We start from the raw sequence: 25,414 nt of genomic DNA, 5'->3' as shown, positions 1-25,414 counted from the left end.
AAGACTTACCCAAATATTTGACTGAAATATCATAAAAAGTGATCAATTTGATGAGAATTGCAACGTCCACTTGGATTGCGAGACCTTCAATTAGGCACATACCCAAAAAAGAATAATCACTTAAGAATCATTTTTTAATAATTTTTAATGTGCGATGAAAACGGAATGTATCCGTCGCAAATTTGCGACGGAAAATAGTATCCGTCGCAAATTTTGCGACGGAATTTTCATTTATTCGTCGCAAATTTGCGACGGAATCAGGTATCCGTCGCAAATTTTGCGACGGAATTTTCATTTATTCGTCGCAAATTTGCGACGGAGTTCAGTATCCGTCGCAAATTTGCAACAGAATTATCATTTATTCGTCGCAAATTTGCGACGGAAACTATTTCCGTCACGAAACGGCGTGGCCGTTCAGCCTCATCCAAAGGCCGGTGAGGTGTCGCCGGTCGCCGGTCGTTAAACCGGTAATGCAGATACAAAAAAAAACAAACATAAATATATATTAAAAAAACAGAAATTACAATGCAACGACGAATAGTCACGAAGTTAGCTATGACACTTACCGGTACAAAAGCTTCACCGAGATTAATATGTCCGTGCGCGGATTTTGCTGATTTCAGACATATGAAAGAGGGAGAAAAACAAGAGAGAGCGAGAGAGAGCGAGAGAGAGATAGGGTTGGAATATCATGGGCTGATAAACTACGAATTTGCGACGGACGTTGTTTTCGTCGCAAATTTGCGACAGACTTACAATGCCGTCGCAAATTTGCGACGGTTTTATTTTCCGTCAGAAATTTGCGACGAACGTTTTTCCGTCGCAAATTTGCGACGGAATTTGCGACGGATTACATTTTCCGTCGCAAATTTCCGACGGAAAATTAATCCGTTGCAAATTCCATCACAAATTTGCGACGGAAAATGTAATCCGTCGTAAATTCCATCGCAAATTTGCGACTGAAAAACGTTCGTCGCAAATTTCCGTCGCAAATTTTGTGTTTTTTTGTAGTGAACTATAACAAACGCTGACTCAAAAGATTCAATTAAGTAAAAAGAAATCATCAAATGGGGTAAGTAAGGAAAGGGTCACTCAATTCATTAAGTAGAAATGGTAATTGATAGCAATTCGAATCGTATAAATTATATTGCTAAAACCTGCCAAAAATGATCACAATTTCTTGTATGCGATCAATTACTAATATTTAGTGATCAACTTTCAATTACTTATACAACATTCTAATTCTATTCAGCACTTTTTTTCTGGTCGGATTATTTAGCACTTAAAATTGCCAGCACTTGAACTTTTAGCATTTATTTTTCAGTTTTATCAACCGAGCCATGAGATTCCTATATTAAATAAGCTGAATTGGAAATTTTTTTGAACATTGAAGACCCTGATGGTGAGATATTTATTTTATTTGTTCAGAGCACGACATGGGCACCGAGCCTGAGGTTTACTCTATTCAAGGTGAAGGTCATTAGGTAATGGAAGCCAAGCTAGACTTATGAAAGAAAAATCTTTTTTAAAGACCTGCAGTTTACTTGATAAACTAATTAGTCCATTGAACGACCCTGATGGTGAGATATTTATTTTATTTGTTCAGAGCACGACATGGGCACCGAGCCTGAGGTCTAATCTATTCAAGGTGAAGGTCATTAGATAATGGAAGCCAAGCTAGACTTATGAAAGAAAAAACCTTTTTTAAAGACCTGCAGTTTACTCGATAAACTAATTAGTCCATTGAGCGGCAAAGCGTAGACTTCGAGCAAGAGGATTTCAATATGCAATTTGGCCTACGCACAAGAAAATATTTTAAATTGACTGCATACTGGCCAACATAATATCTTACAATTGAATTAGACATGAAGGGTTATGCCTTTAAACACCACATTATGGAGCAACCATGTGAGAACCGAATCCATATAAAAAAGCATTTTAATATTCACACAAAGTCAACTTTAGTCATCTAACTACCCTTGCGATAGCTGGTAGCAATCACGTTACAAACATTGCAATCCTTTGATGATTCTTTTTTGGGTCGACCAATCTTTTGGTGATATAGAGATCATCGATTTCAGTGTGAAAACTGAAACAGCTCTAACCATTTCTCTATTCGTGGTTGACATCTTCCTCCTCTTCTTCTTCTCTTCTCTGTATCTCTCACAAATACATGCACACAAATACAAACCTAAGTCCATAGCATAAAGCGAAGGCTGAGTTGAGTGCAAGTCCCGCCTGCATTCGACCGCGATGGCTGCTTCCGAGGTGGCCGTTTCACTTGTGATTGGCAATTCGCTACACATGCTCTCCGAGAGAGAAATTCTCTCCCCTGGATTACACGATCAAATCAATACGGCTATTAATCATCTCCAGAAAATCTTGATCGCCTCGAAGTTACCGGAATCTGGCACCGACAACGACCAGCAAAGCAGCGACCACAGATCTGGTCTCCTGTTTCGAGCTCGAGGTGCTGTGGACATGGCCGATAAGTTCCTCCTGGAAGCATCACAGCACCTGAAGTCCCACAAGGGCCGCCTTGCAAAAATTCGCGCATTAGTTCACTTGATCTCGCTCAGGATACGTGTATGCGCCACCAAAAAGATAGCGCTTGATTTCATCACCAGAGTCGAGGATTTGTCCTTTCATCTGTCCCAAATGCAAGATCTGCCTCCTTGTGATCTGCCTAACATTGATGACGATGCTTCATTGAGGAGTATGCGATGGAATGGGAAGGTTGAGTCAGACATTGTGGGCCGCGAAGATGAAGCGCAAAAGCTCCTAGCTCAGTTGATTGTGGAAGATGGCGACCACAACGCGCTTCGTGTTGTTTCAGTGGTGGGAGGAGAAGCCATCGGCAAGACAGCTCTTGTGAGGAGCGTGTACAATAGACTCGAGGTATACCATAGATTCCACTGTTGTGTCTGGGTTCATATTCCCGAAGATATCACCTGGAAAGATCTCTTGGTGAAGATACTGAAGCAAACACCTCTGCAAGAACTGAAGGATCTAGAGCACATAGAAGAAGAAAAACTCAATGAGATCCTTCACAAGTCCTTGATGGAATTGAGGTATCTCATCGTGTTTGACAATTTGTGTAAGCCCGAGGACATGGACGAGCTCATGATCCTCCTTGCAGACTCGAGGAATGGAAGTAGAGTCATTGTCACTACTCGGGATCCTGAAATTCCCGCACTTATAGACCCGTGGGCTTCTCCTCTCAAATTGAACGGATTAGATGCAGACCAGAGCAAGCGCTTACTGGGGGAATGCGGCTCTGTTGCTGAAGATCCGGGGCTCACAGCGAGGATTCTGAGCAAGAGCAGTGGCTCTCCTCCGAGGATTTTGCTGCTCGGAGGACTTGCGGCGAGCGATCATTCTTCTCCTGTCATGGTGGACCAGCTCGCTGAGAATCCTACGCTCCTTGATATCGTGTCCTTGAGCTACCACAAATTGCCTTTCCTGGTCAAACCCTGTTTGTTTTACTTGTGCCTCTTTCCCAAAGACTCGGAGATCTCGACAAGGAGGCTCTTCCGGCTATGGCTCGCCGAAGGATTGGTCCAACCCTTGGAACATCCTACAGCCACAGGTGGCGAAGAGCAAGTGCTCAGGCCCACAGCCATGGCGTGCTTCCAAGAATTGGCTTGTCGAAACTTGGTTCATGTGGTGAGGCGTAGGAAGCTCAGTGGAAAGCCTAAATCGTGCCGCGTGCCTAGTTTCCTACACGATTTCTTGTGCAAGATGGCAACGCAACTCAGACTTCTTCAGATCCATTCTGACACCAAGTGCACTTATCACAGCGAAGAATCTAAGGTTGTTAATGGCTGCTCATGGATTGTCAAGTATCAAGATAATAATTATCACCAAGAATCTCAGCAGCGTGCTGAGACAGAGGATCATCAGCAGGGCGACATCCAACTCCAACACCTCCGTTCCTACGTATCCTTCAAAACGCAGAAGCACGGGACTCGCTCGAGGGAAGTGGAAGAGTTGCTTCGGCCCTTGATTTCAAAGGGAGACCCTGGTCTGCTCAGGGTGCTCGATCTGGAGGGGGTTTACAAGCCGTTGCTCCCAGACGGACTTGGCAACGTACTGCTGAACTTGAGGTACTTGGGATTGCGCTGGACGGTCCTCGATTCGATCCCTGAATCGGTCGGGAACATGTCCCGCCTCGAGACATTGGATCTTAAGCACACTAACATTACGAATTTGCCGAGTTCGATTTGGAAAGTGAAGTCCCTCCAGCACCTGTACATGAACGAGGTATGCTTCGATAATTCCACCGGTGGTCGTAAACCGTCGCCAAAGTACTTGAGCAATCTCCAAACCTTGTGGGGGTTATACATTGGAGCTGCTAAGAGTCCCATGCTTGATGTGCTTAGTAAATTGACCAGGCTCAAGAAATTGGGGCTGACGTGCAATTCTCCAGTGGTGGGGAAAGCAACCGAGCGCATTTTGAAGCTCACGATGCTTGAATCCCTCAAGCTGAGATCCAGGGATCTCTTCGGTCAGCCCTCGGATCTCAACTTAAGCAACATGACAGGACTCAACTCGCTTTCGGAATTGTATTTGCTGGGGAGCTTGCCTAAGCAAGACTGCTTGAAGCTCCTTCCTCAGAACCTGAAAATCCTTACCTTGTCCAAGTCAGGACTAGCCGATGATCCGATGCAGGTCCTAGGAGAGCTCAAGAGCTTGGAAATTCTCAACTTATTTGCAGGCTCTTATACTGGGTCAGAATTGGATTGCGGCCCAGATTCATTCCCAAGGCTTCGCGTCCTCAAATTGTGGACGTTGGAGGAAGTGGAAGTAGCTTCTGTACATGAAACCGCTCTTTGTTGCCTGGAAGAGCTGGAGATTAAGAACTGCGGAGGCCTAATGTTTATTGAATCATTGGTTCATATTGGATCCCTGAAACAAATTAGTTTGATTAAAGTGAAGGAGGAATTGGCGACCAACATCAAAGAAGGATTGACCCAAAAAGTATACATCAAAGAGAAACAATTGCTGACCTTTTCTTCTTCCGCTCAGGTAATATTTCATCGTTTTTACGCGTTGTTTCCTGTGCATTTCCTCGTATACATGCTCTGTTTTTAGTACCTTGATTAAGTTTATCTAGAGGTATATTGCAAAATAGATGTGTAGGTGGTTTGACAAATAAGGGACGGGAGAGAAATGAGAGACAACGCTTATGAATTGTTGCATATTCAATATTCACGCGACGATTCTTTTTCTTCAATCTTAAAACGAATTTTCTATCCAAATATGCAGGCAACGCAGGATGATTGACGAAGAATGGACGTGGATTAGGATTGATCCTCTTTTCCAGCCATTGTTGTATTTACATCCTTGGTCTTTAGCAATGTGTCATCGTGTATTGCAAATCAAATTTGATATTTGAAGCGTTCCAAATTCTATAGTGGACACATTCTATGTAAATTTCATTTACGCAAGCTATTTTAGATGCATGCTATTTATGAATTTGAATTCACAGCTGATTCTGCTTTCAAAAGTATCCTAAGAATACACATGGCCTATATTGAAGGCAGCCTCTGCCAATCAAGTTGTACAGTAGCCATGCAAATGTGATTCATTTGAACGACTTAAAATGGCAATCCTTCATTGAAGCAATGCCTCTTCTTATCTTTAACATGAAGGTAACAAAATTTAGGAAAATTTTAGAAAATACTAAAAGAAGTTGTGAAAAAAAATGTTACCAAGTGGTTAAGGAGAGAAAACGAGTTCGTGAATTAGGCAAATGACAAAAGTTTTATTTCCTACATTCTCAAGTACAAGCAATTTCACATCTCTTATAGCTTTAACTCGTGTCCTGCTTAATCTATAATGTTAATGGGGAATTTCGTGGGTTCCATATTTGTTAACCTCGATGCCTTCATTGTTATTAAATAAAAAGAAAGAAAATAGATCGGCAGTCTAGCGAGTTGGGTTGAGTTCGTATAATATATGGGTCTTTTTGACCAGGTCAAAGAGTGGTAGTGGGACCCACTTTTAGTTAAAAAAGAGAAAAAGAAGCACAGAGTTAGCAATAAGAGGGCGGGAGGTTGCTTGCGACAGAAAGAAAAACGAAAGAAGAGAGGAGGAGAAAAGGAAAGGAAGAAAGAAAGTACAAGAGGAAGAAGGAAAGAAGAAGACGGTTTTGCGTCACGGAAATCTAGTCAAATCAATTTAACTAAGTATCGCAGTGCTCGGATCACGAGTTCAATGATTGAGTAATGTTTATTGTTTGGTTTTGGGTGTTCTCAAATAAGTGGTGTTAATATTTTCTTTGGTTTTGTAAAACTCATGTACTAAGCTAATAGTAATATATATAAGTAGGAAAAACACATTTGCTGCATAAAGTCGGATCAAGTGCTTACTACTTTTGGATTATGGGGATGGTTCAATAAACCTATCATCAAAGGTTATGCGTACTACTTTGTGCATTTAATTTGTGATATAACTCTTGAAATGTTATATGTTTTGGTTTGTGAAACTATTTGTGATATTGATTGTTAAAAGGGCTAAGTGCTACATGGTAACGTAAATACGTGGGAGCAACGTTAATGGTACCAATGAAGAGATTGTGGAATAAAAGTTAATACCATCGATCGCATCATCATCCTCATCTTGCTTTGATGCCATTGGATCATCCATGCCATCCCGTCCATCAAGAATAATGTCTCGAGGATCGGCATAAAAACTTGGGGGAGCCAAGTATTTCACATAATAGTTATATTTGCCACTCGGTTGCCCCAAAGTGTTAATCACTCCCTCCTCTTCGTGCATCATTTTTGCAAGGTTAGGGAATGCGGCCCGAATATTAGGCACTACGAGGAGATAATCTCTTCCATGACGGAGCCACGCACTAAGGGATGGGAACACATTGGCATCTAGCAGTTCTTGAACCTTTTTTTTTAGGATGAAGAAATCATCAGTGGAATGGTCCATTTCGCCCGAGTGATAGTCGCATGTTTTGGATGGATGATAACAAGGGAGACGTTCAGGATTAACGCCCCTTGGTTTCCTAGCGAGTAACCCCTTTTTCGAGAAAATGGGCATGATCCAAGACGGGCTTAGGGAGCGGTGTATGCTGCCGTACTTTCCGATTTCCTTGTTGATCAAGTGACGATTGTGCTTTGTTCGTTCGAAGGAGCGATGTTTGAACCATCATTTCAGGTCTGTCTCGCTCGCGTGATGTGGATTTCGAACGTGAGGCGACCAACTTCATTGACCCAGATGACTTCAGCAGGTTACCAGTCCGATCTGCTTCACTCTTTGGATAAACATGGTTCGCCTTCGTCGGAAGTCTTGCCCCCGGCTTGAGAAGAGGGAATGAAGCTATGGTGAGTCGATCCACACTGACAGATGCGATAGCATATCGCGCAGCTCATTAATTTGACATTGGAAGTGTAAAATCCATGCGTCCTTCCCATTGGCAGCCATTTTTGCTTTGGACCGCGGATAGGTGGACGACAATGATCCTTAATGTGAAGAGACTTCCTGGCTAGTAGCATATTGGTGAGGTTGCGGTGACGTGCTTGCCAACATTGAACTTTGGGATCGTGAGCGGTGTGACTAGCTAGGATTCAAAATTGGGACCCTTATTGTAACGTCCGGAGGGAGTACTTATAAAAAAGAAAAAGCATTGATTCTCAACCTCGCTTCGGGACCAAGCACGTGTGCTTGTTTAATCTCACTCCCACGTTGTAGCCTCCTTCAATTAAATTGTCTTGCCAACTCTGACGTCCTTTGTTAAAGACCAAGACTTCACTCCTTACCTTTTTAATCTCAATCTACAATTTAGTTAGTGGGTACAGCATTAGCAAAATGTTCGTCTAGGCGCAGTTTAGCCCATGCATTAAAGAACCCGCTCTTGATTCCGTGTTCGCTTTGTTTAGTATAAGCAAAATTCAAAAACAAAAAGATTTGTTAAAGGGTACAATTCAACATGCCTTAAAGTTGACGTTGTTGTACAACTACCTTACACTGTAGTAATCAATTTATGAACATCTATTATTACGACCCTACCCTCAGTCATTAAAAATCATTGACTTCATCAGAGTCCTTTTTTATTGTCCTTTAGATGAAGTTGTTATGTTTCCACTGGCCAACTAGAGAGAGAGACAGAGAGAACTTATTTATGTGCATAATTTATGCTTTCTCATGGAGCGTGCTTAGCTATAATATCTAACCTTAGTCACAGACCTCAATATCAGTCCCCTCTCTCTCTCTCTCTCTCTCTCTCTCAAACACCCTACAGATTCTTGTCCAACCGAAGACTGGTGTTTCTTTGAACCTTTGGAGCAAATTTTCACATCGAGTCATGATATTGCCAATTATCGGTAAGCAGTTTCATCTCTGCTTCAGTGAACTTTGAGCTACATATAGTTTGTGGGAAAAGTGTTAGAAAAGTTTTAAACCTATTACATTGATGCTAATTTAGTCTTAAATCTTTTTTTGTGTCAATCTAGTCCTAAACTTTTTGTCTTTGTACCAATTTAGTCCTTCTGGCTAATTTTGCCCAGATATTATTGACGTGCATGCCGGTCGGCCTACATGCACTGCCGGTGATGACGTGGGCAAATTTTAATAATATTTTAAAATTTTTTCCTTTTTTTTTCCCTTCCCTTCCCTTTCTTCTTCCTCCACTTGTCGCTGGTTCGGCGACTGGCTAGAGGCCATGGCTGGCAAGCCCCATTGGCCACTAGTGAGGCTCGCCAAGTGATGGCAAAGGCGAGTCTCGCCCAGCAGCTGGCGAGGGTTCGCCCATGCTAGAGGCTACGAGGCCACAGCCTTCGACCACGTTGGATGGCCGCGAGGGCGGCCTCTTGTTAGGTGGGCGAGGGTCAAGCCTCGCCGGCCATGTGTGAGGCTCGACCTCGCCAGATTCGGCGAGGTGGTGCCTCGCCCAGCCGATGGTGAGGCTTGAGCCCTCGCCAGAGGCTTCGAGGTTGAAGGCCGTGACCTCGCGGCCATTGGCAAGGGCGAGGCTCGCCTTTGCTGTCGCTTGTGAGGGCGAGCCACGCTAGTGACCGGCGAGGTCGACCTCGTTAGTCTTGACCGGCGATCGGCTAGAGGAAGAAGAAAGGGAAGGGAAAAAAAAGAAAAAGAAAAAGAAAAAGAAAATATTGTTAAAATTTATTCATGTCATTACCGGCGGTGCCATGTAGGCTAGCTGGCGTCTATGTCAGCAATATCAGATCAAATATTATCAAAATTAGCAAATAGTCTTGAATTGGCAGAAAGACAAAAGATTTAGGATTGAATTGACACCAAAAAAATGTTTAGGACTAAATTGACACGAATGTAATATGTTTAGGATTTTTCTGACACTTTTCCCGGTTGTCATCATTATGGATGTTCAATTTTTTCTTGGGCATGGTAGCGTTACCCTCAGCGAAAGAAAATAACATCAAACAGAAGGGGAAAAAACAAACAACTGAAAATAGACAGAATGCGAGAATTTCCTTTTGCCTCAAATGTATCAGCTTATGAAACCATATAATTAACTTGTAAGGAGGCGAATATTCTGAAGCAGAAAGGAAAGATGAAATCGTCTTACCTATGTTCATAAGGGTTACTTATATTTTAGTGCGCAACAGTTTTAATTTGGTCACACTGCAAAATATTTCTCTATGGCTTAACATTGTTGATTTTTTTTGCCAAATGCGCATACATTAATGTGATTCTCACATCATTATCTTTTTATGAGCAATGTACTTTCATCATTCTATTGCTAATACAAGTGCTGCATCTCAGCAGCTCTAAGCAGCGGTGTTGTTGTGAAGAAGATGAAGGTGACGCAGGTCTTCTCGTCGCGTTTCAATGACCTGTGGGAAGAATGGGAGCTCCGTGGTGTTGTCTTTGTCAGCCTCACCCTCCAAATCCTGCTCATTTGTCTGGGCAATCGCCGCAAATACATCCGCTTTGCCTCGTTCTGGGGGGTCATTTGGCTGTTCTACCTAATGGCTGATCCGGTCGCTATCTACGCGCTTGGCATAATCACGAACAAGCTCACGAAGTTAAACAGCCAAAGTGTGGATGCGACCACTGAGCTGCACGCGTTTTGGGCACCATTCCTCTTGTTACATTTAGGAGGCCCCGACACCATCACGGCATATGCCCTAGAAGACAATGAGCTCTGGTTGAGGCACTTCTTGTCACTAGTCACCCAAACAGTAGTAACATTTTATATCTTCCTGATGGCGTGGACCGGCCCTAATATATCCATCCTCACCATCGTGATGATTTTTGCTGGGCTCGTCAAGTATGGTGAAAGGGTTTATGTGCTCTGGGCCGCCAGCAGTGAGCAGTTCCGGGACTCTATCCCCGATCCGCCTCCTAATTATTCCAAGATATTGGACCAACAGAAGTTGATGGAGGCCGAGGGCTATGATGTCGTACCGCACGAAGTGATCGAGGTCCGCGACGTGATTGTGGAAAACAAAGTCGATGGTGCCGATCTTTCGTCCCAGGAGAAAAACCTCAATCGGGAGCAACTTTATAAGCGGAAGCAAGGAGAATTGCTTGCGGCCAGAGGCTTGGTCAACATATTCCAACGCCTTTTCGCGGATCTGCTGCTGAGTTTCGAGGATCACGACACAAGTAAGTCGGTGCTGAAGGGTAAGAATTTCCTCGCGGCCTTCAATATCATTGAGATTGAATTGGGAATCATGTACGATTTGCTCTACACGAAGGCCAAGGCAATCCATACTAAATGGGGCTTTGCCCGTCGCATAACTGGATTGGTTTTGATCTGCATCGTATTGGTACTCTTCATCCGGATCAAGGATCAGCATTACTCAGTAGCTGATCTTTATTTGACCTTTATACTGCTAGCAGTGGCCATAATCCTGGAGATTTATGCTTTGGCTGTTCTTCTTTTCTCCGATAAGACGGCTTGTTGGTTGATCAAGGAAAAGAAATTTGCGATAGTCTTGGATGTCATCAATTGGTTGCAACCGCTGACTAAACGGCGCCGATGGTCGGATCACATAGCTCAATACAGCCTATTGAGCTTTGCAATTAAAGAGAAGCACCTTCCTTGCCATCAGATCCTCGAATTTCTGCACATTGACGAGAAGGTCGAGAAGCTCTTTTACAAGCATCACAAAAAAGTAACCGATGATTTAAAAAAACTTATAATGTCACAGCTCACGGAAATGCAACCCCAGGGTACTACCAGAGGAAGCCGGGTGCTCGAAAAGTTCAACGAAATGGGGAAGAATTTAAAATGGAGCATCGAGCTGGAGTTTGACCAAAGCATCCTCATTTGGCATATCGCAACCGAATTGTGTTACCACTCTAAAAACAAATATTGTATTAAAAGTATGGAGATGAGTGAGTGCTTGTCTCAATACATGTTGTATATCCTTGTCATGTACCCCATGATGCTGCCGACTGGGATCGGTCGCATCAAGTTTCGAGAAACCTATATAGAGGCCATGAAACTCTTCGACGAGTTCAAGTCCAACAAAGCGAGTGAGGACACAGAGGACAAGGCTCCTTCCAACGACAGAGAAAACATTCGAGGTTATAAGAAATATGTGATGAAATGTGCAGGATTCTGTGCTGGTGCTTGGCGACATATCAATAATTGGAAGAAGCGTAAATTGGACATCACTAGTGCCTGCAACCAGCTGCGGAACCAGGTGAAGACAAAGGTGATTTTGACAGTCGCAAAGGGAGACCGGAGCAAGTACGTGCTGTTCCACGGGTGTCGGCTCGCGTCGCAGCTGGATGAGATCGAGAAACGAGAGGACAGGTGGAAGCTAATAAGTGAGGTGTGGGTTGAGATGTTGTGTTATGCGGCGAGCAATTGTAAAGGAAGTTATCATGCACAGCAACTGAGGAGAGGAGGAGAGCTTCTGACTCATGTCTGGCTCATGATGGCTCATTTTGGCTTGACCGATAACTTCCAGATCCCACATGCCCCTGCGATAGCTGAGCTGATCGTGCAGTAGGACAACACTTTTGGATATTTTCTGATACCAATTTTTAATGTTGAATTGTTTGTAATTGTTTCCCCCATGTATTTTTTAAGTTAATGAGGTTTATTACACCAATTCGATGTTATTGTGAAAAATAAGCAATGAAACAATAAAATAAACAAAATAACGTGGAAGCTACGTGGTTTGTTGAAATATAACATAGAAGCTAACTAGGATATTGTAATTTAAGCCAATGCGAAATCACCAGAGAAATAAGCGAGGAATAATAAATAACATAAAAAATTTACGTCATTCGGTCCGAGTATTAAAGATTTATGTAGTTCGGTTCGAGTATCAATACTTATATTCACTGGGAGCGCCAGCATCAAATAATCCACTTATCAATAAGAGAATTACAGAATTTCAATTGTTCATACGCTTGAGTGTTTCTCACACCTAAATTACACCAAAACCCAAAGTGTCTATAAATAAACAACTCAGATGTAAGACTCACAAGCACAAATCACCGTGTCCAAATGCGTGCACACGGCCAAAGAAACAGGAACTGCAGAACACGTCACTCTCTATTTCTGGTGTGTCCCCAAAGTGCTGACCCTTCAATTTTTCTTTCCTCTTGTGCGGCTGCTGTGCATGCGACTCCAAGGGTGCGTTTATTTTGGTGAAATTATTTTCTCGGAAAGTGTTTTTCGGACTTTCATCCATTTGGTTATTCGAAAATGATTTGATCAACCAAAAATACTTTCCAGTCAAGGAAACCATTCAAATATAAATTTAGGAAAGTGAATTTCCTACTTTAAGAATGTGAAAATACTTTTCAGAATTGATTATCTTAAATTTGTTAATATTTTATTTTTCTTTTATTTTTTTTCTTTTTTCTTTTACCTTCTTCCTCCCTCCGTCGGCGGCCGCCACCGACCACAAGTGTGGGCCAGCCCATGCGAGGCTGAGCTCGCTAGATCCTGGCAAGCTAGAGTCTTGCCAACCTCAATGTGGCGAGATTGAGCCTCGACGGGATTTGGCGAGCTTGAGCTTGCCGGCGACACATGAGGCTCGGCCTCGTTGCCTCCACCTCGCCTAGACCTCGCTGCCTCCACCTCGCCTCGATCTCGCCCAAGGCCAGCGAGCTCGAGGCTCGGTAGATCTAGGTGAGCTTGGGCTTACGGCTTGCCTAGTGTTGTCACTAGGGTGTTGACGGCCGGTTGTGGTGGAGGAAGGAGGAGAAAGAAAAGGAAAGAAAAGAAAAAAGAAGAGAAAAGAGAAGAAAAAAGAAAAAAGAAAAAAAAAGAAAAAAGAAAAAATTTGAATTTTTTTAAATAAAATAATTAAAATAAAAATAATTAAAAAATCAATTTTGTTTTGCCTAAGATAAAGTCATGAGATTGAAATTATTTTTCAATAAAATCCAAATGTTATAAAACGATTTCGATTACATATTACCAAACGAAGGCGTTTTCCTTGAAAATTCTTTCCGAAAAATCATTTTCCTTTATTACTGAGTTTTCCGTGAAATAAATGCACCCTAAGGCTCCGTTCATTTGGCGGAAAATATTCTCCTTTTGGAAAATATTTTTCCGAAAGTCATTTTCCTGAAAAATGTTTTCCCGGAACATAATTTTCCGGTGTTCGGCGACCAATATGAAAAAGTTTCGGAAAATATTTTTCGTCGGCGGCGGCGGCGGCGGCGGCGCGGCGGCGGCGGCGGCGGGCAGGCGGCGGCGGCGGCGGGCGATCGGCGGCCAACTTTCGACATCCGGCGGCGCGGCGATCGCACAGACGGGCGGCCGGCGCGGCACGGCCGACGGCCGGCAAGCACCTCCGCCGGCGACCGGCGCCTCCGGCGGCCCGCACACACGACACAGCCCCCGGCGGTGGAGGCCGGCGGCGATGCGGCGGCGGAGGCGGGGCGCGGCGGCGGCGGCGACCTTAGTGAAGAAGAAGAAGAAGAAGCTCGGAAAATGATTTCCGCTTTTGAAGAAGCGGAAATCATTTTCCATAGACTTAGGCTATTTTGTGAGGGGGAAGGAAAATATTTTCCCACGAAAACGTTTTCCGCCCCCCGAACACCGGAAAACCCGGAAAATATTTTCCGCCAAACGAACGGAGCCTAAGTGTCTATTCCTTTCGTAGAGCTCCTCTGTTATGACATACAGAACCAAGTCCTTGTGCAGCGAGAAATTGGAACTTATATTCACAAGTGATTCACTCCTTATCTTTTTTCCACCTATCAACGAGAGTCCCACAAAACTCAAATAAAGAAATTGGGCCCCAAAGAGATAAAGCTAATCAAACAAAGAAAAGAACAAAATCCTCATGTGATCTATATCTCTATAACTTCTGATTGACTTTGCCAAAATTAAACTGGCGACTTCCTTTGTTCTATATTAATCATGAAATTCCTAATTAACATCCGATCGGATTCTGGAACTAGCTCAAACTCGAGACATAAAATTAACAATCTCTATCTTGGCTTGACATTTGTAGCTAAGTTATAATGTAAATCAATTATGCTGCTCTCCCAATGTCTTGAATGGCACTCAACCATAACAGACGTCTATCAAGACCAAACTAAGCTTGAACTTGTCTAGAGGAATAAAGTTGGTCCACATGTCCGCGGGATCCTCCACCACAATAAGCTTTTCTCTTTCGACATAGCACAACTAATAGAAGCAAAGGTATAACTGCTCAGTAATCGACCATTTTTCAGGCTCCCTGCACGACTCGAGTTCACAATCCCAGTTACTGCCACACTACCCGAACTACATCCTCCAAAACATACCTCAACATTTGTTGTTCATAATAAAATTAGGAGGATCCACTTCACATCATCACAATGTATACCTAGATTAAGCATATGCATTTTTTGAACTGCATGTGATAGATCAGGCCTAATACTATCCATTGCGTTACTCAGACAACCAAGAGTACTAACATGTGAAGCATGGGACAATTGCTTCACCTCCATCGAAGTACACTGTGGCAAACTAGATAATTTATAATATGTAGCACGCAAGGTACTTATGCAATTTCTCAACTGCATGTCCAAGCGCTTCAACGCTTTCTCGGCATAATTGCTTCGAGTCACTCACAACATTTCAGTAATCTCTCTTTGCATCTCCATACCTGTGGTTGTCTTTCTTGCATCCAAATTATCTATTTCAATATTTGCATATAACCGTCGCTCTACCTCATTTACCTCCATTGACCACCTCGAAACTTCATGAACTGTGATCTCGAAATAACTATCAGCTGCAATGGAACCTAGCGACTCTGCAGGCGCTGTTACATCTACCGTACTCTGAATATCTCTAGGCTCTCCCTAAAGCTCCACCTGTTTCTAAACACCGTTCGGATCTTTCACCTCAATTGATCCGTCACTCCTCTTCTAAAACAGAGCATATTCGTCAAAGGTAATATCTCTACTGAACATAAAATTGAGTGAATCTTCCTCAGTGCACCACAGCCTGTAACCCTTCACTCCATATGCATAGCCTAGGAATAAGCACTTCTTTGCCCTTAGCTCTAGCACACCATCACTCACACTAGCATAAACAGGGTAACTAAATACTCTCGGTCCGGTGTAATCAGCAGACTTACCTGACCACGTTTTCTCAGAAGTTTTCCAATCAATTTCTCATGATGGTGATCTGTTCATTAACTAACAAGTGGTATTCACAAGTGCAGCCTAGAAATCTTCATCTAAGCCAGCATTGGAGAGTAAAGAGCGAGCTCTCTCCAATATACATCATTTTTGTGAGTCTGTTCAATTGTGGTGAATTGGCAATAGTGCGGTATGTCACTATGCCTTCCTCTATGCAAAACCAGCTAAACCCTTGAGAATAGAATTCTAACCCTTTGTCAATTCTTAGGCACATGATCTTTCTTTCTATCTGCTTTTCGATCATCGCCTTGCATGATTTGAACCGACCAAGCACCTTGCTCTTGTGCTTAAGAAGGAAAATCCATAATTTTTTTGAAATGTCATCAACAAGGGATAACACATACCTGGCACCACTCTTAGACGAAACTTGAGAAGGTCCCCATAAGTCTGAGTGTACACAGCCCACAATCTCCGAGGTTCGACAAACTGTTGTATTGAACTTCACTGTCCGCTAAGTATGCATGTTGCAATGATCACAAAAAATTAGCTTCTCAATTCGATGGCCTCCCAATAGACCTCTTTGACTTATTATAATCATCTCCCTCTCACTCATGTGTCCAAGTCTCATATGTCACAATCGTGTCATGTCCTCACCTGAAACCTGCAAGAACCCAGCATATGAGCTAATCATTGTTTTTCCTTGAAGGAGATACATCCGGCATATTATCTTCCCTAGCATCACAGTAAGCACACCTTGAAAGACCCTTTAAAACTCCACATTCAGCGGAAATCCGGTATAACCTATCAAGAGCACTCAGCGAGATAAGACTATTTCTTAATTCTGGTACATGCCTTATACTTGTCAACGTTTGCACCACACTATTGTGCTGAACTATTCCAATCCCTACCACTTCACAAGTAGCACCATTCCCCATAAGCACCTTACCACCCTCTGTGCATTGATAGATAGTAAATCAGTATCTATGAAGAGTCACATGATAAGAACATTCAGAGTTAAGCACCCAATCATCACCTAATGAACTCGTGGTGATTGTTAACACATCATCGGCATCGCTAGAACTATTTTGTGCTGTAGTAATAATATTACCACCATCTGCAGACTTCACCTTAACTCCCTTACCATTGTATTTAAGACAATCTCTCCTGTAGTGCCCTACCTCATTACAGTGATAACATCGACGGTTCCGAATGTTGGACATTGATTTAGAACAGCTCTTCCATCTTCTACCTTTAGAATCTCTGCGTTCTTCTCTACCTCAGATAATCAAATTTTGCATCGTGTTTTGTGCTAAGTTATCTCTTGTAACTTCTTTTGCCACTCCTTATAAAACAATGCGGATTTTACCTCTTTCTAGAAAATCGTAGTGCGCCCCCTATAGCAATGATACCATGAAGTGCTCAAAAAAATATGGTAGAGATGCCAACAGTGTCATACCGTGTTTGTCATCGAGCAAGGCCTCATTGACTATCTTCAAGTCCATCATGAGTTCGTTAAACTCATCTAAGTGGGCTCTAATGGATGTGCCTTCAACCATCCGGAACTGAAACATCCTTTTCAGCATATGCAAGCAATTGTTCAAACCCTTCATTAGATAAAGTGCCTCAAGTTTTGCCTACAACTCTGCGACGTCCTTCTCTTTGGCCACTTCAATCAATAACTCACCTGATAGATTCAATAGTATTATACTCTTTGCTCTCTCTCCATCAGGTCTACTTTATTAGCGACTTTTATTATAATCTGCAAATTATCTTCGCCATCAAATGCCTTAGCCAAACCTTGGATGGTCAATGGCGCACGCATCTTGACGCTCCATAACCCAAAGTTCCTAATGTTAAACTTCTTAATCTCAAATTTCGCTCCGGACATAATTGCAATAACAGAATTTCTAGACAGTGATCAGACAAGCAAAAGCCATAAATCAACTCTAGAAACCCTAACCTTAGCTCCGATACCAATTGTTGTGATATAACATGGAAATTAACGCTAACTCAGATCTTGCAATTTAAGTCAATGCGAAATTATGTGATTCGGTTTAAGTATTGGTACCTACATCCGCATGGAGAGCCAGTAGCAAATAATCCACTAATCAATCGGAGAATTATAAAGTTTTAATCGCTCATACACTCAAATGTTTTCTGTACCTAGATCACACCCAAACCCAAAGTGTTTACAAATAAACAACTTATTTGGATGTGAAAATCACAGCACAAATCACCGTGTCCTAACATGTGCGCACGACCAAAGAAACAGGAACTCCACAACACGTCCGTCTGCAGAACACGTTGGTCTCTATTTCTCGTGTGTCCTCGAAGTGCTGACCGTTCAATTTTTCTTTCCTCTTGTGCGGTTGCTGTGCATGCGACTCTAAGTGTGTGTTCCTTTCGAAGAGCACCTCTATTACGGCTTACAGAACCAAGCCCTTGGACAACGTGAAATTTGAACTTATATTCACGAGTGATTCACTCCTTATCTTTTTTTCACCAATCAACGAGAGTCCCAAGCGGGCCCCAAAGAGATAAAGCTAATCAAACATAGAAAAGAACAGAATCCTCAAATGATATATATCTATAGCTTCCGTCGATTGACTTCACCAAAATTAAAGTGGCGACTTCCTTATTACTGTAGTAATCGGGAAATTCCTAGTTAACATTCGATGGGGTTTTGTAATGGGCTCAAACTTAAGACATAATATTAACAATTCGATTAGTGTGACCTATGTTCACGAGAAGAGCAGTACATGATTCTATTATAGATCAAAATGGAATGGAGATTACAGCCATATTAGAGTCACTCAAATACTCTTTGTTTCCCGGTCTCCAGTTACATCCAACAACTCACATAGTGTGTAGCCCTTATAATTCATCGCAAAGGAATTATACAAAATCTTAACACAAGAATTTGTAGGCTTGAACACTTGTCTCTTTGATGCATTCATTAACACCAACAAGCCGCAAGCACCAAATTGGATGTTTAAATGTCACGCCAATTTGAACATTCACGTGCACATCAACATCGGCTTGGATTTTTTTTGTGCCCTCTTACTTCTCAACCAAGAAGCATATGTAACAAACCCTTGAGAATATAAATACTTATTCCACCGTCAAAAGAAATCCAATGTTAGATCAGTTAGAGAAGGCCACTCCGAATTGGGGAAGGAAACCATTCAACTATGACTTCCCTTTTCTGTTGTTTTCTTGACCAGACTTCACTACGGAAACAACTTCGTATTCTTCAACTTGGAACTTTCATGTACCGGACTTAATACAATTCAATTTAGGTTGGGGTCGTTCAACGGGCTCAAACTCGAGGCATATTTTAACAATACCCACCTTGGCTCAACATTTGAGTCTAGGCACAATCGCTTAGGTGGAATCTGATAGCTGCTATTCTCTCAAAACTCCTTATGGGCTAAATTGCCACAAACGCCTTCCAAGTCTAAGTTGTGCTTGAATTTCGCCATAAAAGCGGACCTCATCAAAACGCCAACACCACTTGCACCTTTAACTATTCCTCAAGTATTTTTAGGCACAATCTCATCAACCATAGATAAGACAAAACCACCAATGCATCCATACATGTAAGGAGATTGAATATGCACCTTGTCAAACTCAGCAGCTACGGCAACCGCTGGCTCTATTTGCTCCATCTCGCTATAAGCATCATCTATATTGATTACTTGCGTAAGTACCCACTACTTCAGGAGTTTATGGTTGTAATTCCAACTCGAGTTGAACACCATCCAAATCCGTATAAACATCGGCACAATCACTCCTACAAAGAAGTATTGGGTATTTGTCGAATGTAACTTCTCTGTCTATAAAAGGTGAACTTAATTCTAAACACCATAACCATTAGCCTCGCCATCATGTGCATAGCCTAGGAATCTAAACTTTATTGCCTCAATTGAGCTTATCATTAAATATAAACTTGAATCATCACTCACTCGAGCATAACATGAGCATTCAAATATTCTAAGAATAGAATGATCAGCAACGTCACCTGACTACACTTTTTCGAGAGTTTGACATCCAATCATAGTTGATGTGGATCTAGTCACTAGGTAGTTCCTTATACTAAGTGCATCCGTCAGGAACCTCTTGGCCATGCAAACATTAAAGAGAATTTTATGAGCCGTCTTTTGCAATATTTTGCTCCTCAACTCTGCAAGTTGTTTTGGTTCACTAGCACTAGTACAATGTCTCACTATGCCTTCTGTCATGCATAATTCGTTTAACAACTCCGAGCAGAATTCCATACTACTGTCGATTGACACGTGCATGATTGTTTTGCCAATCTCCTTTTTTTATTTTCAAAGTTGTCAACTACCTGATCGTCACAACATCAAACTTATGTCTCAACACGAACACCCGAGTCTTCCTCGAGTAGTTGTCTATAGCGATTAGTAGAAATCTAGTACTCTTCCTCAAAGAAAATCACGATTGCCTAGGAACATCCAAGTAAGTCAACTCTGCAATCTTTGTGATTTCTCTGCTAGTCATACTAAATTGCACTTGCATTTTCTGCCATTTGCCTAAGTCACGCCATGTGCATATATTCGGTTTCTTATCCACATAACTGCATAACAGATTTCTTTCACTCAGAACCTTTAGGCTTCTCTTGCTAATGTGCTCTAAATGCAGACACCACAATTTAGACTCTTGAACAAATGCATCCTCTTGATGGCAAAATCTGTTACTATCTCACTTTGAAGCTCACACAAGCACTGTGCTCGATTCCTCTCATTATCGCCAACACACTTCTGACGACCTTCAGAACCAACCTTTTGAAGTATACCGAAACCTAGTTAAATCTAGAACACTCAAGGAAATCAAGTTCTTATTCAACTATAGAACATGCATTACTCTAGTCAATGTCCTCACAATATCGTCCTGTATTTGATTCCGACATCGCCAAGACCCATAATATCGCACTCGACGTTATTTCCCAATTGCACTTTACCACTATCAGTACATTGTTAAGTAGTAAATTAGTTCTTCTTTGGTGTAATGCGAAATGAACAATCAGAATATGACCCATCCTTTAAACATCAAATCCTAAATGACAGAAAAGACGTAATCCTCACTATCCGAGACACTATTGACAATTGTATCAAAATTATCGGTGACTCAACTCTAATTCCCTTACGCTTCTCGTTTTCTAGGTTAAAACAATTATTTTATAGATGCCCCTCTTGCCACAACTTTAACAAACAAAGCCACCAATCCTAGACTAACTTCGCTTATTCAGGTTCACACTACTCTTGCTAACATGAGTATAAGCTCTTGCTCCACCTTCACCTACTAAAAAAATAGGCACATCTTCACCAAGTTCTTTTTACAGATTTGTTTTGCCGGAATTTCTCCCCTGACAAAATAATTTTCACCAAAATTTGTTCTTTGATTTTTATTTGAAGGGGATAGGTTCTCCACCAATTCCAGACAGGAAATATCACGGGTAAAAAAAGAAATCAATCACTTCACTTCAGTTATAATTGATAGAACCATACAAACATAAACTATGCTGTAATTTAATCGATGACAAGGTTTGGGAAATACAAAATCTATAATAGAATTGAACACAAACAAACTGTGCTAGAATTTAATCGACGATAAAGTTTGAGAATGCAAAGATGTTATGATGGAATTTAATCGACGAAATGACACCTAGGATAAAGATACACGCCGTAATTCGATCAACGACACAGATGTGGAAGCTATAACTAAGAAACATGCCGGAATTTAATTGATGACGCAAGTCTAAAAGATAAAAGTACAATGTAGAAAAGTAAAGATAACTGAAAGATAGTAAATTTGTTTGATTTGTACTGGGGGGACCCTTCTATTAGATGATCGGTGGTGTTTATAATGGTTGTGCCATAATTGCTCTTGAGCAGTTTACCAACAGTTGCACACATGTTCCTCCATCTCTGAAAGTTTTGCCTCCATTCTCTCATGATGTCATGATCTATTCCTTGAATAGTTATTCCTTTGAAATCGTATACCAATCGCTCCATGATCTTTGCTTGATTCTCCATTGGTTTCAAACTCTATAACTGCATTTGAGGCTCTTTATGTGTCCAATTCTTTTGATGCCATGATCTTGCCTTTAGACAATTGTTCCTTTAAAACGCATGCTAGTTGCTCCAACATCTTAGTTACTTTGTTCTCCGGTAACTTCAAACTTGTCACTGCACCTTGATACCGCTTCAAGCGTTCAACCTTTTTTTTGATATTAATCATTGTTAACCATATCTCGCCGTATATCAACAACCAATCCATATCACTAATGTGCACCAATATTGATATCATCCTTGTAGTTGTTGATGATGGGTCCTGTGCTTGTCAATATTCAATGCTTTAATCATTTGTCTACTCATATCGATGATCACTTTTTGGTGCAAACATTTGCCCCATTTTAAAAGAATTAAAAGTAATTTTAATTTCTTTTAAAGATAAAGACATGTGGCGTATGGGTTTCCGTTTTGTGAATAGTACTAGGTTGCGCATTGCTTCTCTGACGCTTCGTACTCTATGCACGGTCGACTATCTCATAATGCGTTGATACATCGCTTCAATTGGCGCAATTCACGAATCACCATCATCACAAATTATATCTTTATAAATTGCCAACTCCCGAATCATCGTTTATATTAATAAAGTGTATATTCAACCAAGATTGGATTTTTATTTTCTTCGTCTTCAACCTTAAACCCTACTCTTTTTTGGGGCAAAAGTACACCACAAGTGCCATAACTTGTGTACGGCGATCACTTTGATGCCATAACTTTTTTTCGGATCACTTTGGTGCCAAGTCGGAGGAAAATAGATCACTTTGGTGCCAATTTGGCCGGAAATCCGACGTGGCATTTTTTATTCATTTTTTACGCCGACGTGGCTTGCCGGAGGCTGAGTCAGCGTGTACAGTCAACATTTTTTATTTTAAATAATTTTTTTTAGCGTGTACAGTCAGCATTTTTAATTTTAAATATTTTTTTTTTTTTTTTTTTTCTTTTCTTTTTCTCCCTCGCCGGCGGTTGCTTGGTGGCCGGCCGCACACGGCGAAGCCCGGGAAGGGCTGGGCGAGGGCGGCCTTGCCCATGGCCGGCGAGGGCGGGCGACCCTCGCCGGCGCGATAGGCAAGGCCGGCCCTCGCCGGATCTGCGAGGTGACCCTCGCCGGCGTCGGGCAAGGGTCATTCACGCCCGACTCGGGCGAGCGACCCTCGCCCGCCCGGGCGAGGGCTTCCCTCGCCCGGCGCCGGCGAGGTCGCCCTCGCCCGGATCCGGCGGCGAGGGCGACTCGCCGGCGTCGGGCGAGGGTGGGCCGCGCCCGCCGACTCGGCGGGGCGACCCTCGCCCGCCCGTGCGAGGGTCGCCCATGCCCGACCTCGGGTGAGGGTGACCCTCGCCGGCGCCCGGCGGGGTCGCCTCCGCCCGGATCGCCCTCGCTCGAGTCGGGCGTGGGCGACCCTCGCCCGGCGCCGGCGAGGCGACCTCGCCCACCTAGACGAGGGCTTCCCTCGCCCGACGCCGGCGAGGGCCGGCCTCGCCTATCGCCGGCGAGGGTCGGCTGCCCCTCACCGGCCATGGGCAAGGCCGCCCTCTCCCAGTCCTTCCCGGGCTTCGCCGGTGGCTGGCCGGCCACAGGCAACCGGCTGGCGAGGGGAGAAAAGAAAAAAAAGAAAAAGGAAAGAAAAAAAAGAAAAAAAAAAAAAATATTTAAAATTAAAAATGCTGACTGTACACGCTAAAAAAAATTATTTAAAATAAAAAATGCTGACTGTACACGCTGACTCAGCCTCCGGCGAGCCACGTCGGCGTAAAAAATGAATAAAAAATGCCACGTCGGATTTCCGGCCAAATTGGCACCAAAGTGATCTCTTTTCCTCCGACTTGGCACCAAAGTGATCCGAAAAAAAGTTATGGCACCAAAGTGATCGCCGTACACAAGTTATGGCACTTGTGGTGTACTTTTACCTCTTTTTTGGCCTATAACCCATAGCCTCTTTTGCCCGTCTTCAGCCTTACTGCTTTCCATGGCTCCTGAACCTCCCGCTTATTCTTCTGTAGACTATATTCTGAAGTTCGACAGCTTACAATAAGATGAGCATCACGAGAATTGCTCTCTTGACCATCTAAACGAAATTGATGAATATCATAATGAGACTGTCCTTGGCCCGTCTTAAAAATCATTTTAGGATAGCTTTATCCCTCCAATTTTGTTTCCCTGGAAGAAGTGGGGAACTGCTTCCTTTCCAAAAACCCTCCCTTAAAGTTGTCTGGACTTCCGAGTCTCAACGATTTAGGGATTTTCCCCCTTTTGATGTGGATTTCTACGAATGATACCCGAGGATGAAATCTGAGGACGAATATGTTCTATTTGGAAAAAGGCCAACATCGATACTGCCGTTCAGTTGAGTTGCTTCAATTGTGATTTAAGTTTAGGTCTTCTAGGTGCCGCCATCAGCGTTTAGTCTCCATCAACCTAACTGTTTCTTTTTTCTCTTGGGGACTTATGTTGATCACTCTTTTGGACATCTATGCCATAGCTGGTTTTCTTCCTTCCGGTATACTTGGAAGGGATAATGGTCCTCCTAGTCATCTCAATTTGTCGATAACAAAACTCTTCCCTATGGGAAATTTTTTTACACAAATTTCATCTGAAGTCTGGCCCAATTTTTGATTCCGAACATGTCGCCTTCTTGCTGTTTTTGCTCTCCAAGTATGTTTTCTTTCATCCCGCCCCTAAAGTATCAAGGGATCTTCTTGGTTGTTTCTAGTCTCTTCTAAGGTACATCGGTTGCTTTAGGCCCACTTATCCTTGCTGTCCTGTATAAGGGCTTTGCTCATGCCTCCTTGGCTATGCAGTCAAAAGGAAAAGGTACTTGTTGACACCAATAATTAATTAGGTCTCGAAAGTGAAAATAAAGGGGATACACAAAGTGATAAAATATATTTGGATTGTCGAAGGGTGACGTAAGCCCTAAAAGTTGATTGTCAAGATTATGGTAGTATACAGCTGGCGACCACTAAAATGTCCCAATGGGAAATTCAAGAATTTGTAATTGAAAAGACTGGCATCATAGAGGAAATGAGTGCCGCCCGGTTTTGCGTACTATGGATTGTCAATGAAAATTGTTATAAGAAGACCAAGGTATCCAAGCTATCGATAAGAAAGAAGCACGTGGTGATGGTTTGACACAAAAGGACAGATGCCAGAATAAAATGTGATCGATGACTGTTATCTCATGATGTAAGACAGGTGTCGAGATAAGGAAGGGATCGATAACGGTTACTATCCGCGGAAGGACAGATGTCAGAATAAAATGAGATCGATGATGATTATCTCATGAAGTAAGACATGTGTCAAGATAAGGAAGAGATCGATAACGATTACTACCCGCGGAAGGGCAGAAGTATGAATAAAATGATATCGATGACGGTTATCTTATGGGGAATGACAAGTGTCAAAGGAAGGACCAGCTCAAACAAACGGTTATTGACAGATGTCAGAAAAATAAAGGAAAAAAGATAAAATCGATGGCAGTTAATGGATAAATGTCATGCGAGGAACGGCGAAAATGAGATCAATGGTACACATTGGCTTATGGCATTAGAAAAACGGTTATCATGCTCACGATATAAATACCATCCGATAGCCAGAAAAAGCCCCCCCAAGAACACACAATAAAAAATATTATCTTTCAATTATCTTTACTTTCCTGTACTGTACTTTCAATTCCTTTCGCTATTGCTATTTTACATTTCTAGCATGGTGTTTCTGTAATTGATGGAATTCGAATGCTGCCAGTCAGTTGTTGGTCGGAGCCATTCGAATTGTTTATGAA

The 25,414-nt window shown here is 42.4% G+C and overlaps 2 protein-coding genes across 2 annotated transcripts; both read left to right on the top strand.

Annotated features, from left to right (window-relative positions):
• The first annotated feature begins 1,967 nt into the window (after positions 1-1,967).
• Positions 1,968-5,488, top strand: LOC130139952 (putative disease resistance RPP13-like protein 2). Its single transcript, XM_056317970.1, has 2 exons — positions 1,968-5,028; positions 5,269-5,488. Exons 1-2 carry the CDS (start codon positions 2,254-2,256, stop codon positions 5,284-5,286), a joined length of 2,793 nt encoding a protein of 930 aa, XP_056173945.1. The 5' UTR covers positions 1,968-2,253; the 3' UTR covers positions 5,287-5,488.
• A 2,832-nt stretch (positions 5,489-8,320) lies between these two features.
• On the top strand, positions 8,321-11,961 carry LOC130139953 (uncharacterized). Its single transcript, XM_056317978.1, has 2 exons — positions 8,321-8,339; positions 9,757-11,961. Exons 1-2 carry the CDS (start codon positions 8,321-8,323, stop codon positions 11,958-11,960), a joined length of 2,223 nt encoding a protein of 740 aa, XP_056173953.1. The 3' UTR covers position 11,961.
• Positions 11,962-25,414: the final 13,453 nt, after the last annotated feature.

This window comes from Syzygium oleosum, unplaced genomic scaffold (genome assembly GCF_021117445.2).
Source record: "Syzygium oleosum isolate NSW1041296 unplaced genomic scaffold, Sole_v2.1 Sole_v2.01, whole genome shotgun sequence".
Taxonomy (NCBI): domain Eukaryota; kingdom Viridiplantae; phylum Streptophyta; class Magnoliopsida; order Myrtales; family Myrtaceae; genus Syzygium; species Syzygium oleosum.
Note: the sequence above shows the minus strand (reverse complement) of the source record. Positions and strands in the feature narration are given on the sequence as shown.

Excerpts from the sequence above, each read along its gene's own strand:
- LOC130139952 (XM_056317970.1), top strand. The coding sequence starts at position 2,254 with ATGGCTGCTTCCGAGGTGGCCGTTTCACTTGTGATTGGCAATTCGCTA.